Source organism: Lissotriton vulgaris, chromosome 8 (assembly GCF_964263255.1).
Source record: "Lissotriton vulgaris chromosome 8, aLisVul1.2, whole genome shotgun sequence".
Taxonomy (NCBI): domain Eukaryota; kingdom Metazoa; phylum Chordata; class Amphibia; order Caudata; family Salamandridae; genus Lissotriton; species Lissotriton vulgaris.
Window position 1 is genome coordinate 15,362,401 of NC_141696.1, and position 12,962 is coordinate 15,375,362.

A 12,962-nucleotide genomic window follows, 5' to 3' on the forward strand; every position below is an offset into this window, starting at 1 on the left:
ATGAACCTGCTCTCTCTGTAATAATGTCCTTTATGAACCTGCTCTCTCTGTAATAATGCCCTGTATGAATCTTCTCTCTCTGTAATAATGCCCTGTATGAATCTGCTCTCTCTGTAATAATGCCCTGTATGAATCTGCTCTCTCTCTAATAATGCCCTGTATGAATCTGCTCTCTCTGTAATAATGCCCTGTATGAATCTGCTCTCTCTGTAATAATGCCCTGTATGAATCTGCTCTCTCTGTAATGATGTCCTGTATGAATCTGCTCTCTCTGTAATAATGCCCTGTATGAATCTGCTCTCTCTGTAATAATGTCCTGTATGAATCTGCTCTCTTTGTAATAATGTCCTTTATGAATCTGCTCTTTCTGTAATAGTGTCCTGTATGAATCTGCTCTCTCTGTAATAATGCCCTGTATGAATCTGCTCTCTTTGTAATAATGCCCTGTATGAATCTGCTCTCTTTGTAATAATGCCCTGTATGAATCTGCTCTCTCTGTAATAATGTCCTTTATGAACCTACTCTCACTGTAATAATGTCCTGTATGAATCTGCTCTCTCTGTAATAATGCCCTGTATGAACCTGCTCTCTCTGTAATAATGCCCTGTATGAATCTGCTCTCTCTGTAATAATGTCCTGTATGAATCTGCTCTCTGTAATAATGTCCTTTATGAATCTGCTCTCTCTATAATAATGTCCTTTATGAATCTGCTCTCTTTGTAATAATGTCCTGTATGAATCTGCTCTCTCTGTAATAAGGCTCTGTATGAATCTGCTCTCTCTGTAATAATGTCCTGTATGAATCTGCTCTCTCTGTAATAATGTCCTGTATGAATCTGCTCTCTCTGTAATAATGTCTTTTATGAATCTGCTCTCTTTGTAATAATGTCCTGTATGAATCTGCTCTCTCTGTAATAAGGCCCTGTATGAATCTGCTCTCTCTGTAATAATGTCCTGTATGAACCTGCTCTCTCTGTAATAATGTCCTGTATGAATCTGCTCTCTCTGTAATAATGTCCTGTATGAATCTGCTCTCTCTGTAATAATGGCCTTTATGAATCTGCTCTCTTTGTAATAATGTCCTGTATGAATCTGCTCTCTCTGTAATAATGCCCTGTATGAATCTGCTCTCTCTGTAATAATGCCCTGTATGAATCTGCTCTCTCTGTAATAATGTCCTGTATGAATCTGCTCTCTCTGTAATAATTTCCTGTATGAACCTGCTCTCTCTGTAATAATGTCCTGTATGAATCTGCTCTCTCTGTAATAATGTCCTGTATGAATCTGCTCTCTCTGTAATAATGTCCTGTATGAACCTGCTCTCTCTGTAATAATGTCCTGGTTGAATCTGCTCTCTCTGTAATAATGTCCTGTATGAATCTGCTCTCTCTGTAATAATGCCCTGTATGAATCTGCTCTCTCTGCAATAATGCCCTGCATGAATCTTCTCTTTGTAATAATGCCCTGTATGAATCTGCTCTCTCTGTAATACTGTCCTGTATGAACCTGCTCTCTCTGTAATAGTGCCCTGTATGAACCTGCTCTCTCTGTAATAATGCCCTGTATGAATCTGCTCCCTCTGTAATAATGTCCTGTATGAATCTGCTCTCTCTGTAATAATGCCCTGTATGAATCTGCTCTCTCTGTAATAATGACCTGTATGAATCTGCTCTCTCTGTAATAATGCCCTGTATGAATCTGCTCTCTCTGTAATAATGCCCTGTATGAATCTGCTCTCTCTGTAATAATGTCGTTTATGAACCTGCTCTCTCTGTAATAATGTCCTGTATGAATCTGCTCTCCCTGTAATAATGTCCTGTATGAATATGCACTCTCTGTAATAATGTCCTTTATGAACCTGCTCTCTCTGTAATAATGTCCTGTATGAACCTGCTCTCTCTGTAATAATGCCCTGTATGAATCTGCTCTCTCTGTAATAATGTCCTGTATGAATCTGCTCTCTCTGTAATAATGCCCTGTATGAATCTGCTCTCTCTGTAATAATGTCCTGTATGAACCTGCTCACTCTGTAATAATGCCCTGTATGAACCTGCTCTCTCTGTAATAATGTCCTGTATGAATCTGCTCTCTCTGTTAATAATGCCCTGAATGAACCTGCTCTCTCTGTAATAATGTCCTGTATGAATCTGCTCTCTCTGTAATAATGCCCTGTATGAATCTGGTCTCTCTGTAATAATGTCCTTTATGAACCTGCTCTTTCTGTAAAATGGCCTATATGAACCTGCTCTCTCTGTAATAATGTCCTGTATGAATCTGTTCTCTCTGTAATAATGCCCTGTATGAATCTGCTCTCTCTGTAATAATGCCCTGTACGAATCTGCTCTCTCTGTAATAATGTCCTGTATGAATCTGCTCTCTCTGTACTAATGCCCTTTATGAACCTGCTCTCTCTGTAATAATGCCCTGTATGAATCTGCTCTGTCTGTGATAAAGTCCTGTATGAATCTGATCTCTCTGTAATAATGTCCTGGATGAATCTGCTCTCTTTGTAATAATGCCCTGTATGAATCTGCTCTCTCTGTAATAATGCCCTGTATGAATCTGCTCTCTCTGTAATAATGCCTGGTATGAATCTGCTCTCTCTGTAATAATGTCCTGTATGAATCTGCTCTCTCTGTAATAATGTCCTGTATGAATCTGCTCTCTCTGTAATAATGTCCTGTATGAATCTGCTCTCTCAGTAATAATGTCCTTTATGAATCTGCTCTCTTTGTAATAATGTCCTGTATGAATCTGCTCTCTCTGTAATAATGCCCTGTATGAATCTGCTCTCTCTGTAATAATGCCCTGTATGAATCTGCTCTCTCTGTAATAATGTCCTGTATGAATCTGCTCTCTCTGTAATAATGCCCTGTATGAATCTGCTCTCTCTGTAATAATGCCCTGTATGAATCTGCTCTCTCTGTAATAATGTCCTGTATGAATCTGCTCTCTCTGTAATAATGTCCTGTATGAATCTGCTTTCTCTGTAATATTGTCCTGTATGAATCTGCTCTCTCTGTAATAATATCCTGTATGAATCTGCTCTCTCTGTAATAATGTCCTGTAAGGATCTGCTCTCTCTGTAATAATGCCCTGTATGAATCTGCTCTCTCTGCAGTAATGCCCTTTATGAATCTGCTCTGTCTGTAATAATGTCCTGTATGAACCTGCTCTCTCTGTAATAATGTCCTTTATGAACCTGCTCTCTCTGTAATAATGCCCTGTATGAATCTGCTCTCTCTGTAATAATGCCCTGTATGAATCTGCTCTCTCTGTAATAATGCCCTGTATGAATCTGCTCTCTCTCTAATAATGCCCTGTATGAATCTGCTCTCTCTGTAATAATGCCCTGTATGAATCTGCTCTCTCTGTAATAATGCCCTGTATGAATCTGCTCTCTCTGTAATGATGTCCTGTATGAATCTGCTCTCTCTGTAATAATGCCCTGTATGAATCTGCTCTCTCTGTAATAATGTCCTGTATGAATCTGCTCTCTTTGTAATAATGTCCTTTATGAATCTGCTCTTTCTGTAATAGTGTCCTGTATGAATCTGCTCTCTCTGTAATAATGCCCTGTATGAATCTGCTCTCTTTGTAATAATGCCCTGTATGAATCTGCTCTCTTTGTAATAATGCCCTGTATGAATCTGCTCTCTCTGTAATAATGTCCTTTATGAACCTACTCTCTCTGTAATAATGTCCTATATGAATCTGCTCTCTCTGTAATAGTGCCCTGTATGAACCTGCTCTCTCTGTAATAATGCCCTGTATGAATCTGCTCTCTCTGTAATAATGTCCTGTATGAATCTGCTCTCTGTAATAATGTCCTTTATGAATCTGCTCTCTCTATAATAATGTCCTTTATGAATCTGCTCTCTTTGTAATAATGTCCTGTATGAATCTGCTCTCTCTGTAATAAGGCTCTGTATGAATCTGCTCTCTCTGTAATAATGTCCTGTATGAATCTGCTCTCTCTGTAATAATGTCCTGTATGAATCTGCTCTCTCTGTAATAATGTCTTTTATGAATCTGCTCTCTTTGTAATAATGTCCTGTATGAATCTGCTCTCTCTGTAATAAGGCCCTGTATGAATCTGCTCTCTCTGTAATAATGTCCTGTATGAATCTGCTCTCTCTGTAATAATGTCCTGTATGAATCTGCTCTCTCTGTAATAATGCCCTGTATGAATCTGCTCTCTCTGTAATAGTGTCCTGTATGAATCTGCTCTCTCTGTAATAATGTCCTGTATGAATCTGCTCTCTCTGTAATAATGTCCTTTATGAATCTGCTCTCTCTGTAATAGTGTCCTGTATGAATCTGCTCTCTCTGTAATAATGCCCTGTATGAATCGGCTCTCTCTGTAATAATGTCCTGTATGAATCTGCTCTCTCTGTAATAATGCCCTGTATGAATCTGCTCTCTCTGTAATAATGCCCTGTATGAATCTGCTCTCTCTGTAATAATGTCCTGTATGAATCTGCTCTCTCTGTAATAATGTCCTGTATGAATCTGCTTTCTCTGTAATAATGTCCTGTATGAATCTGCTCTCTCTGTAATAATATCCTGTATGAATCTGCTCTCTCTGTAATAATGTCCTGTAAGGATCTGCTCTCTCTGTAATAATGCCCTGTATGAATCTGCTCTCTCTGCAATAATGCCCTTTATGAATCTGCTCTGTCTGTAATAATGTCCTGTATGAACCTGCTCTCTCTGTAATAATGTCCTTTATGAACCTGCTCTCTCTGTAATAATGCCCTGTATGAATCTGCTCTCTCTGTAATAATGCCCTGTATGAATCTGCTCTCTCTGTAATAATGCCCTGTATGAATCTGCTCTCTCTCTAATAATGCCCTGTATGAATCTGCTCTCTCTGTAATAATGCCCTGTATGAATCTGCTCTCTCTGTAATAATGCCCTGTATGAATCTGCTCTCTCTGTAATGATGTCCTGTATGAATCTGCTCTCTCTGTAATAATGCCCTGTATGAATCTGCTCTCTCTGTAATAATGTCCTGTATGAATCTGCTCTCTTTGTAATAATGTCCTTTATGAATCTGCTCTTTCTGTAATAGTGTCCTGTATGAATCTGCTCTCTCTGTAATAATGCCCTGTATGAATCTGCTCTCTTTGTAATAATGCCCTGTATGAATCTGCTCTCTTTGTAATAATGCCCTGTATGAATCTGCTCTCTCTGTAATAATGTCCTTTATGAACCTACTCTCTCTGTAATAATGTCCTGTATGAATCTGCTCTCTCTGTAATAATGCCCTGTATGAACCTGCTCTCTCTGTAATAATGCCCTGTATGAATCTGCTCTCTCTGTAATAATGTCCTGTATGAATCTGCTCTCTGTAATAATGTCCTTTATGAATCTGCTCTCTCTATAATAATGTCCTTTATGAATCTGCTCTCTTTGTAATAATGTCCTGTATGAATCTGCTCTCTCTGTAATAAGGCTCTGTATGAATCTGCTCTCTCTGTAATAATGTCCTGTATGAATCTGCTCTCTCTGTAATAATGCCCTGTATGAATCTGCTCTCTCTGTAATAATGTCTTTTATGAATCTGCTCTCTTTGTAATAATGTCCTGTATGAATCTGCTCTCTCTGTAATAAGGCCCTGTATGAATCTGCTCTCTCTGTAATAATGTCCTGTATGAATCTGCTCACTCTGTAATAATGTCCTGTATGAATCTGCTCTCTCTGTAATAATGCCCTGTATGAATCTGCTCTCTCTGTAATAGTGTCCTGTATGAATCTGCTCTCTCTGTAATAATGTCCTGTATGAATCTGCTCTCTCTGTAATAATGTCCTTTATGAATCTGCTCTCTCTGTAATAGTGTCCTGTATGAATCTGCTCTCTCTGTAATAATGTCCTGTATGAATCTGCTCTCTCTGTAATAATGTCCTTTATGAATCTGCTCTCTCTGTAATAATGTCCTTTATGAATCTGCTCTCTCTGTGATAGTGTCCTGTATGAATCTGCTCTCTCTGTAATAATGCCCTGTATGAATCTGCTCTCTCTGTAATAATGTCCTGTATGAATCTGCTCTCTCTGTAATAATGTCCTTTATGAACCTGCTTTCTCTGTAATAATGTCCTGTATGAATCTGCTCTCTCTGTAATAATGTCCTGTATGAATCTGCTCTCTCTGTAATAATGTCCTGGATGAATCTGCTCTCTCTGTAATAATGTCCTGTATGAATCTGCTCTCTTTGTAATAATGCCCTGTATGAATCTGCTCTCTCTGTAATAATGTCCTATATGAATCTGCTCTCTCTGTAATAATGCCCTGTATGAATCTGCTCTCTCTGTAATAATGTCCTTTATGAATCTGCTCTCTCTGTAATAATGTCCTATATGAATCTGCTCTCTCTGTAATAATGCCCTGTATGAATCTGCTCTCTCTGTAATAATGCCCTGTATGAATCTGCTATCTCTGTAATAATGTCCTTTATGAACCTGCTCTCTCTGTAATAATGCCCTGTATGAATCTGCTCTCTCTGTAATAATGCCCTGTATGAATCTTCTCTCTCTGTAATAATGTCCCTTATGAACCTGCTCTCTCTGTAATAATGCCCTGTATGAATCTGCTCTCTCTGTAATAATGTCCTGTATGAATCTGCTCTCTCTGTAATAATGCCCTGTATGAATCTGCCCTCTCTGTAATAATGTCCTGTATGAACCTGCTCTCTCTGTAATAATGTCCTGTATGAATCTGCTCTCTCTGTAATAATGTCCTGTATGAATCTGCTCTCTCTGTAATAATGTCCTGTATGAATCTGCTCTCTCTGTAATAATGTCCTGTATGAATCTGCTCTCTCGGTAATAATGTCCTGTATGAATCTGCTCTCTCTGTAATAATGCCCTGTATGAATCTGCTCTCTCTGTAATATTGTCCTTCATGAATCTGCTCTCTCTGTAATAATGTCCTGTATGAACCTGCTCTCTCTGTAATAATGTCCTGTATGGATCTGCTCTCTCTGTAATAATGTCCTGTATGAATCTGCTCTCTCTGTAATAATGCCCTGTAAGAATCTGCTCTCTCTGTAATAATGTCCTATATGAACCTGCTCTCTCTGTAATAATGTCCTGGATGAATCTGCTCTCTCTGTAATAATGCCCTGTATGAATCTGCTCTCTCTGTAATAATGTCCTGTATGAATCTGCTCTCTCTGTAATAATGTCCTTTATGAACCTGCTCTCTCTGTAATAATGCCCTGTATGAATCTGCTCTCTCTGTAATAATGCCCTGTATGAATCTGCTCTCTCTGTAATAATGTCCTGTATGAACCTGCTCTCTCTCTAATAATGCCCTGTACGAATCTGCTGTTATAATGACTTGTATGAACGGTTATCAATCTGCTTTCTTTGTGATAATCCATTATAAAATAATGGGGCAACCCATGTTAAGCCAACAGACCGGGGTAAAATGCAATACCAACATCAAATGGGTCCTAATGGCAATGCCTATTATCGAAATGTAGTAGAACAAAATTAATATCATATCTACGATCAATTAAATTGGTCCTTATGCAAGATAAACAAATATAAACCAGAGAGATAACAACACTTTCTGTTGTTCAGGGAAACAAATCACCTGTATTGTTTGCTCTTCATATTAAATCCATAATGCATACATATATTCGGACAGTTATTTCAAAGGTTGCTCAAAAAACAGTGCATAGAGAGGTGTGCATAAAAGTGATCATGTGCAAAGTAAGAATTGAAGAATGAAACCATCAGAAAAAATAAACCATTTCATAATTCTAAATACTGGTTGATGTAGCTTAAAAATAAAGACCAGTGTGGGAGGCCTGTTTGTAAAATATTTTTTTCTTTTTTATGGTCCATTCTGGGGGATAGTGGTCATTGAGCTTGGATTCACCAACCAAGTTGGGCTAACAAGTAAATCGAGCCCTATAAAGTTGGGAATGTTGACGTTTCGACCCGACTACTGCATAGAGGGTGGACCAAAGCCTCAGCATGCTTGTCTTCAACAGGACAGAACGGAATAAGGCAACCTAAATGGAATAAAAAAATCAATTTGCAAGAGTTGGCTGTAATCTCAAGCCCTCTCTGGTAAAGGGGTTCTCTCTGGAGCCACAACACTCAGTACTGACCTGTGCTTGGGGGTAACAGTGGTGTCCCAAACAGAATGTGTACAGACCGTTGTGGGGCCAATGATCCTTAATTCCACATTACCATGAATGGTGAGTCTATAATTTAAAAAACACACAAATTGATATAATACATTTTAGTTGTATCAATACGTAATCAAATAATCAAAAAAACGGGGAGTTGAAAAACGTACCACCCCAAAGTTGTAAATCCACAAATATTGCACTAATATGCTCTCTTTGTAAAAATTCCCTATATGAAACTGCCCCCTTTGTAATAATGTCATGTATGTATCTGCTATTTCTGTAATAATGTCCTGTATGAATCTGCTCTCTGTAATAATGTCATGTATGAATTAGCTCTCTGTAATAATGTCCTGTATGAATTTGCTCTCTGTAATAATGTCCTGTATGAATCTACTCTCTCTGAGATGATTTCCTGAATGATTGTGTTCTCATTATGGTACAACTCATTGGTGTCAGACTACCCCATATAAATGTACCCTTTGTGGGAGGTAGCTACCTCCTATGAACGTACACTTTTTTGGGGCACGATGATGATGAAATGTGGAGTATGTAAATTCACCTACACATTGTCCTTCTGTGCAGGATTTGCGCAATCTGGCAGTCGAAGAACTGTATAACACCCAACGACTACCCGACAGATGGAGTGCCCCCCTGCCAGGGCCTGGATGATTCGGTGTACCCCGCCTTGCCCCGGAGGACAATGAGGGAGTGCATGAAATTGCCTGCACAGTTGGGGTACAGCTATTCAGATTTCAATAGGTGGCCAGTGCCGAAGTGCCGTACCCCCCCACCCCCTGTCTACAATCCTGCCACCAGAACCACCAGAACCACCACCACCACCACAACCACCACCACCACCACCACCAGAACCACTTCCCGAAAAAAGTCCGGATTCCTCCTTGGTTTGCTTGGGAAGTAGTGTGCGATGGCGTCAGGGGAAGTGAACGCCGCATGCTACGGAGAGGCATGTGCATGCCGCCAGTGCGGAGCGCGCATATGACGCCCCGCCTCCAGGGCTTCTGCCCCTCCCTCCTTTAACTGGCAATGCCTTCTGTCCCAGTGCCCTCTGCCACATGCTGGAGATTACTCTCTAAAGCACATGTGCCACTGTAATAGCTCAAATAACAAGACTATTAATAACAAAAGTATAACAATACTCAATATAAGTACGACTATAAAATATAGCACTCATACTCATAGCAAAAAAGTGATAGCAATTTTATTTATATACTAATCATAAGATACTATTAATAACAACAATAATAATGTTTTTCATGATGATGATGATGATGACGATGATAATATTAATAATTATATGCAAGTATTGTAAATTCTTCCTTAGTTGTGGTAGTGAAGAGTTCGAGTGGGTGGGTGGCCCCCTTAATTACCTCCTTTATGCTCTAAGCCCCTCTTTCTCCTCGTTTGGGATGCTTGCTCTGTTTCTCCTCATCTGCAGTGCTCCCTCGTTCCTCCTCATCTGCAGTGCTCCCTCGTTCCTCCTCGTCTGCAGTGCTCCCTCGTTCCTCCTCATCTTCAGTGCTCCCTCGTTCCTCCTCATCTGCAGTGCTCCCTTGTTCCTCCACATCTGCAGTGCTCCCTTGTTCCTCCTCATCTGCAGTGCTCCCTTGTTCCTCCTCATCTTCAGTGCTCCCTCGTTCCTCCTCATCTGCAGTGCTCCCTTGTTCCTCCTCATCTGCAGGGCTCCCCTGTTCCTCCTCATCCTCAGTGCTCCCTTGTTCCTCCTCATCTGCAGTGCTCACTTGTTCCTCCTCATCTGCAGTGCTCCCTCGTTCCTCCTCATCTTCAGTGCTCCAATGTTCCTCCACATTTGCAGTGCTCCCTTGTTCCTCCACATCTGCAGTGCTCCCTTGTTCCTCCTCATCTGCAGTGCTCACTTGTTCCTCCTCATCTTCAGTGCTCCAATGTTCCTCCACATCTGCAGTGCTCCCTTGTTCCTCCACATCTGCAGTGCTCCCTTGTTCCTCCTCATCTGCAGTGCTCCCCTGTTCCTCCTCATCCTCAGTGCTCCCTTGTTCCTCCTCATCTGCAGTGCTCACTTGTTCCTCCTCATCTGCAGTGCTCCCTCGTTCCTCCTCATCTTCAGTGCTCCAATGTTCCTCCACATTTGCAGTGCTCCCTTGTTCCTCCACATCTGCAGTGCTCCCTTGTTCCTCCTCATTTGCAGTGCTCACTTGTTCCTCCTCATCTTCAGTGCTCCCCTGTTCCTCCTCATCTGCAGTGCTCACTTGTTTCTCCTCATCTTCAGTGCTCCCTTGTTTCTCCTCATCTGCAGTGCTCACTTGTTCCTCCTCATCTTCAGTGCTCCAATGTTCCTCCACATCTGCAGTGCTCCCTTGTTCCTCCACATCTGCAGTGCTCCCTCATTCCTCCTCATCTGCAGTGCTCACTTGTTCCTCCTCGTCTGCAGTGCTCCCTCGTTCCTCCTCGTCTGCAGTGCTCCCTCGTTCCTCCTCGCCTGCAGTGCTCCCTCGTTCCTCCTCATCTTCAGTGCTCCCTCGTTCCTCCTCGCCTGCAGTGCTCCCTCGTTCCTCCTCATCTTCAGTGCTCCCTCGTTCCTCCTCATCTGCAGTGCTCCCTTGTTCCTCCACATCTGCAGTGCTCCCTTGTTCCTCCTCATCTGCAGTGCTCCCTTGTTCCTCCTCATCTTCAGTGCTCCCTCGTTCCTCCTCATCTGCAGGGCTCCCCTGTTCCTCCTCTTCCTCAGTGCTCCCTTGTTCCTCCTCATCTGCAGTGCTCACTTGTTCCTCCTCATCTGCAGTGCTCCCTCGTTCCTCCTCATCTTCAGTGCTCCAATGTTCCTCCACAATTGCAGTGCTCCCTTGTTCCTCCACATCTGCAGTGCTCCCTTGTTCCTCCTCATCTGCAGTGCTCACTTGTTCCTCCTCATCTTCAGTGCTCCCCTGTTCCTCCTCATCTGCAGTGCTCACTTGTTCCTCCTCATCTTCAGTGCTCCCTTGTTCCTCCTCATCTGCAGTGCTCACTTGTTCCTCCTCATCTTCAGTGCTCCAATGTTCCTCCACATCTGCAGTGCTCCCTTGTTCCTCCACATTTGCAGTGCTCCCTTGTTCCTCCTCATCTGCAGTGCTCCCTTGTTCCTCCTCATCTGCAGTGCTCCCTCATTCCTCCTCATCTGCAGTGCTCACTTGTTCCTCCTCATCTTCAGTGCTCCAATGTTCCTCCACATCTGCAGTGCTCCCTTGTTCCTCCACATCTGCAGTGCTCCCTTGTTCCTCCTCATCTGCAGTGCTCCCTCATTCCTCCTTATCTGCAGTGCTCCCTTGTTCCTCCTCATCTGCAGTGCTCCCTTGTTCCTCCTCATCTGCAGTGCTCCAATGTTCCTCCACATTTGCAGTGCTCCCTTGTTCCTCCACATCTGCAGTGTTCCCTTGTTCCTCCTCATCTTCAGTGCTCCCTTGTTCCTCCTCATCTGCAGTGCTCCCTTGTTCCTCCTCATCTGCAGTGCTCCCTCATTCCTCCTCATCTGCAGTGCTCCCCCGCTCCTCTGCATCTGCAATGCTCCCCCTCCTCCACCTCAACCACATTGTTCACCACATTGGCTGAAGTGGTTCTTCCTACTTTGAATATAATCAGAATTATTCCTTCCAAACTCTATCAGTCTGCTGTTCTATTTGCTGCCAGTGAGGCCTGTTCCTGACCGTGGAAACCCCAATTTAAGAACCTTATCTGCCTCATCAGCACTGCCTCATCCACTCACCCCTCAGCCTCACTCTGTCAGAGCCTTCCCTTTGGATACTGATAGGGACTTTCTCTGGAGTTCAGGTGTTCTTGGTTCACCCTCAATTTCACTCTATCAGTGCCTCAGCCTCAGTTTGTAATTGCCTCCCTTTTGGATCCTCATAAAGACCATTCTTGAGATCATGGGATCCAGACTCCCCTCAGCCTCACTCTGTCAGCACCTCACCCTCAACTTCACTCTGTCAGCACCTCACCCTCAGCCTCACTCTGTCAGCACCTCACCCTCAGCCTCACTCTGTCACCCCCTTCTCTTCAGCTCCCCATACAGACCATCCTTAAATATCATGTGATCCAGATTCACCCTCAGCCTCACTCTGTCAGCACCTCACCCTCAGCCTCACTCTGTCAGCGCCTCACCCTCAGCCTCACTCTGTTTGTGCCTCCCCTTTGCATCCTCATACAGACCATCCTTAAATATCATGTGATCCAGATTCACCCTCAGCCTTACTCTGTCAGCGCCTCACCCTCAGCCTCACTCTGTCAATGCCTCTCCTTCAGCCTCACTCTGTCAGAGCCTCTCCTTCAGCCTCACTCTGTCAGAGCCTCTCCTTCAGCCTCACTCTGTCAGAACCTCCCTTTAGATCCTCATACAGACCATCCTTAAATATCATGTGCTCTACATTCAACCGAAGCCTCACTCTGTCAGTGCCTCCTTTTATATGCTCATACAGACCCTTCCGGCAGATCATATGTTCTAGATTTACTCACAACCTCAAATCCTGGAGGCACCCTGACTGCCTAAGCAGCCTCTCCATTCTTTACTTTCATCATCATGTGAACACACACACCTTTTTAGCACATATTAAAAACCACCAGACTCACTGCCTCCTTCTTCTTATCTTGCCAGCTGCTTCGAAAGATCCTCAGATGATGCGTCAGAAACTTACGGCTTAGCTTCATTATTTCCTTGACCCAGAATTTCCATTATAAGGTGACAACTGTCCATCAACAACTGACTGAAGAAAAATAATACTTCCCCACCCCTCTTCCAAACCATTTAGGCCATGTTGCCTCCCAAGGATAGAGCCATAGTGAAAG

At 42.6% G+C, this 12,962-nt stretch overlaps 1 protein-coding gene across 1 annotated transcript in view; it reads left to right on the forward strand.

The window, feature by feature from the left end:
* Positions 1-10,046, forward strand: part of LOC147693232 (tyrosinase-like) — a 300,724-nt gene extending 290,678 nt beyond the window's left edge. The window contains exon 5 of the mRNA XM_086933640.1: positions 8,730-10,046. Within this exon, the coding sequence (XP_086789766.1) occupies positions 8,730-9,066 (337 nt within the window). The 3' untranslated portion in view covers positions 9,067-10,046. The remainder of the gene's footprint in view (positions 1-8,729) is intronic.
* The last annotated feature ends 2,916 nt before the right edge of the window (positions 10,047-12,962 follow it).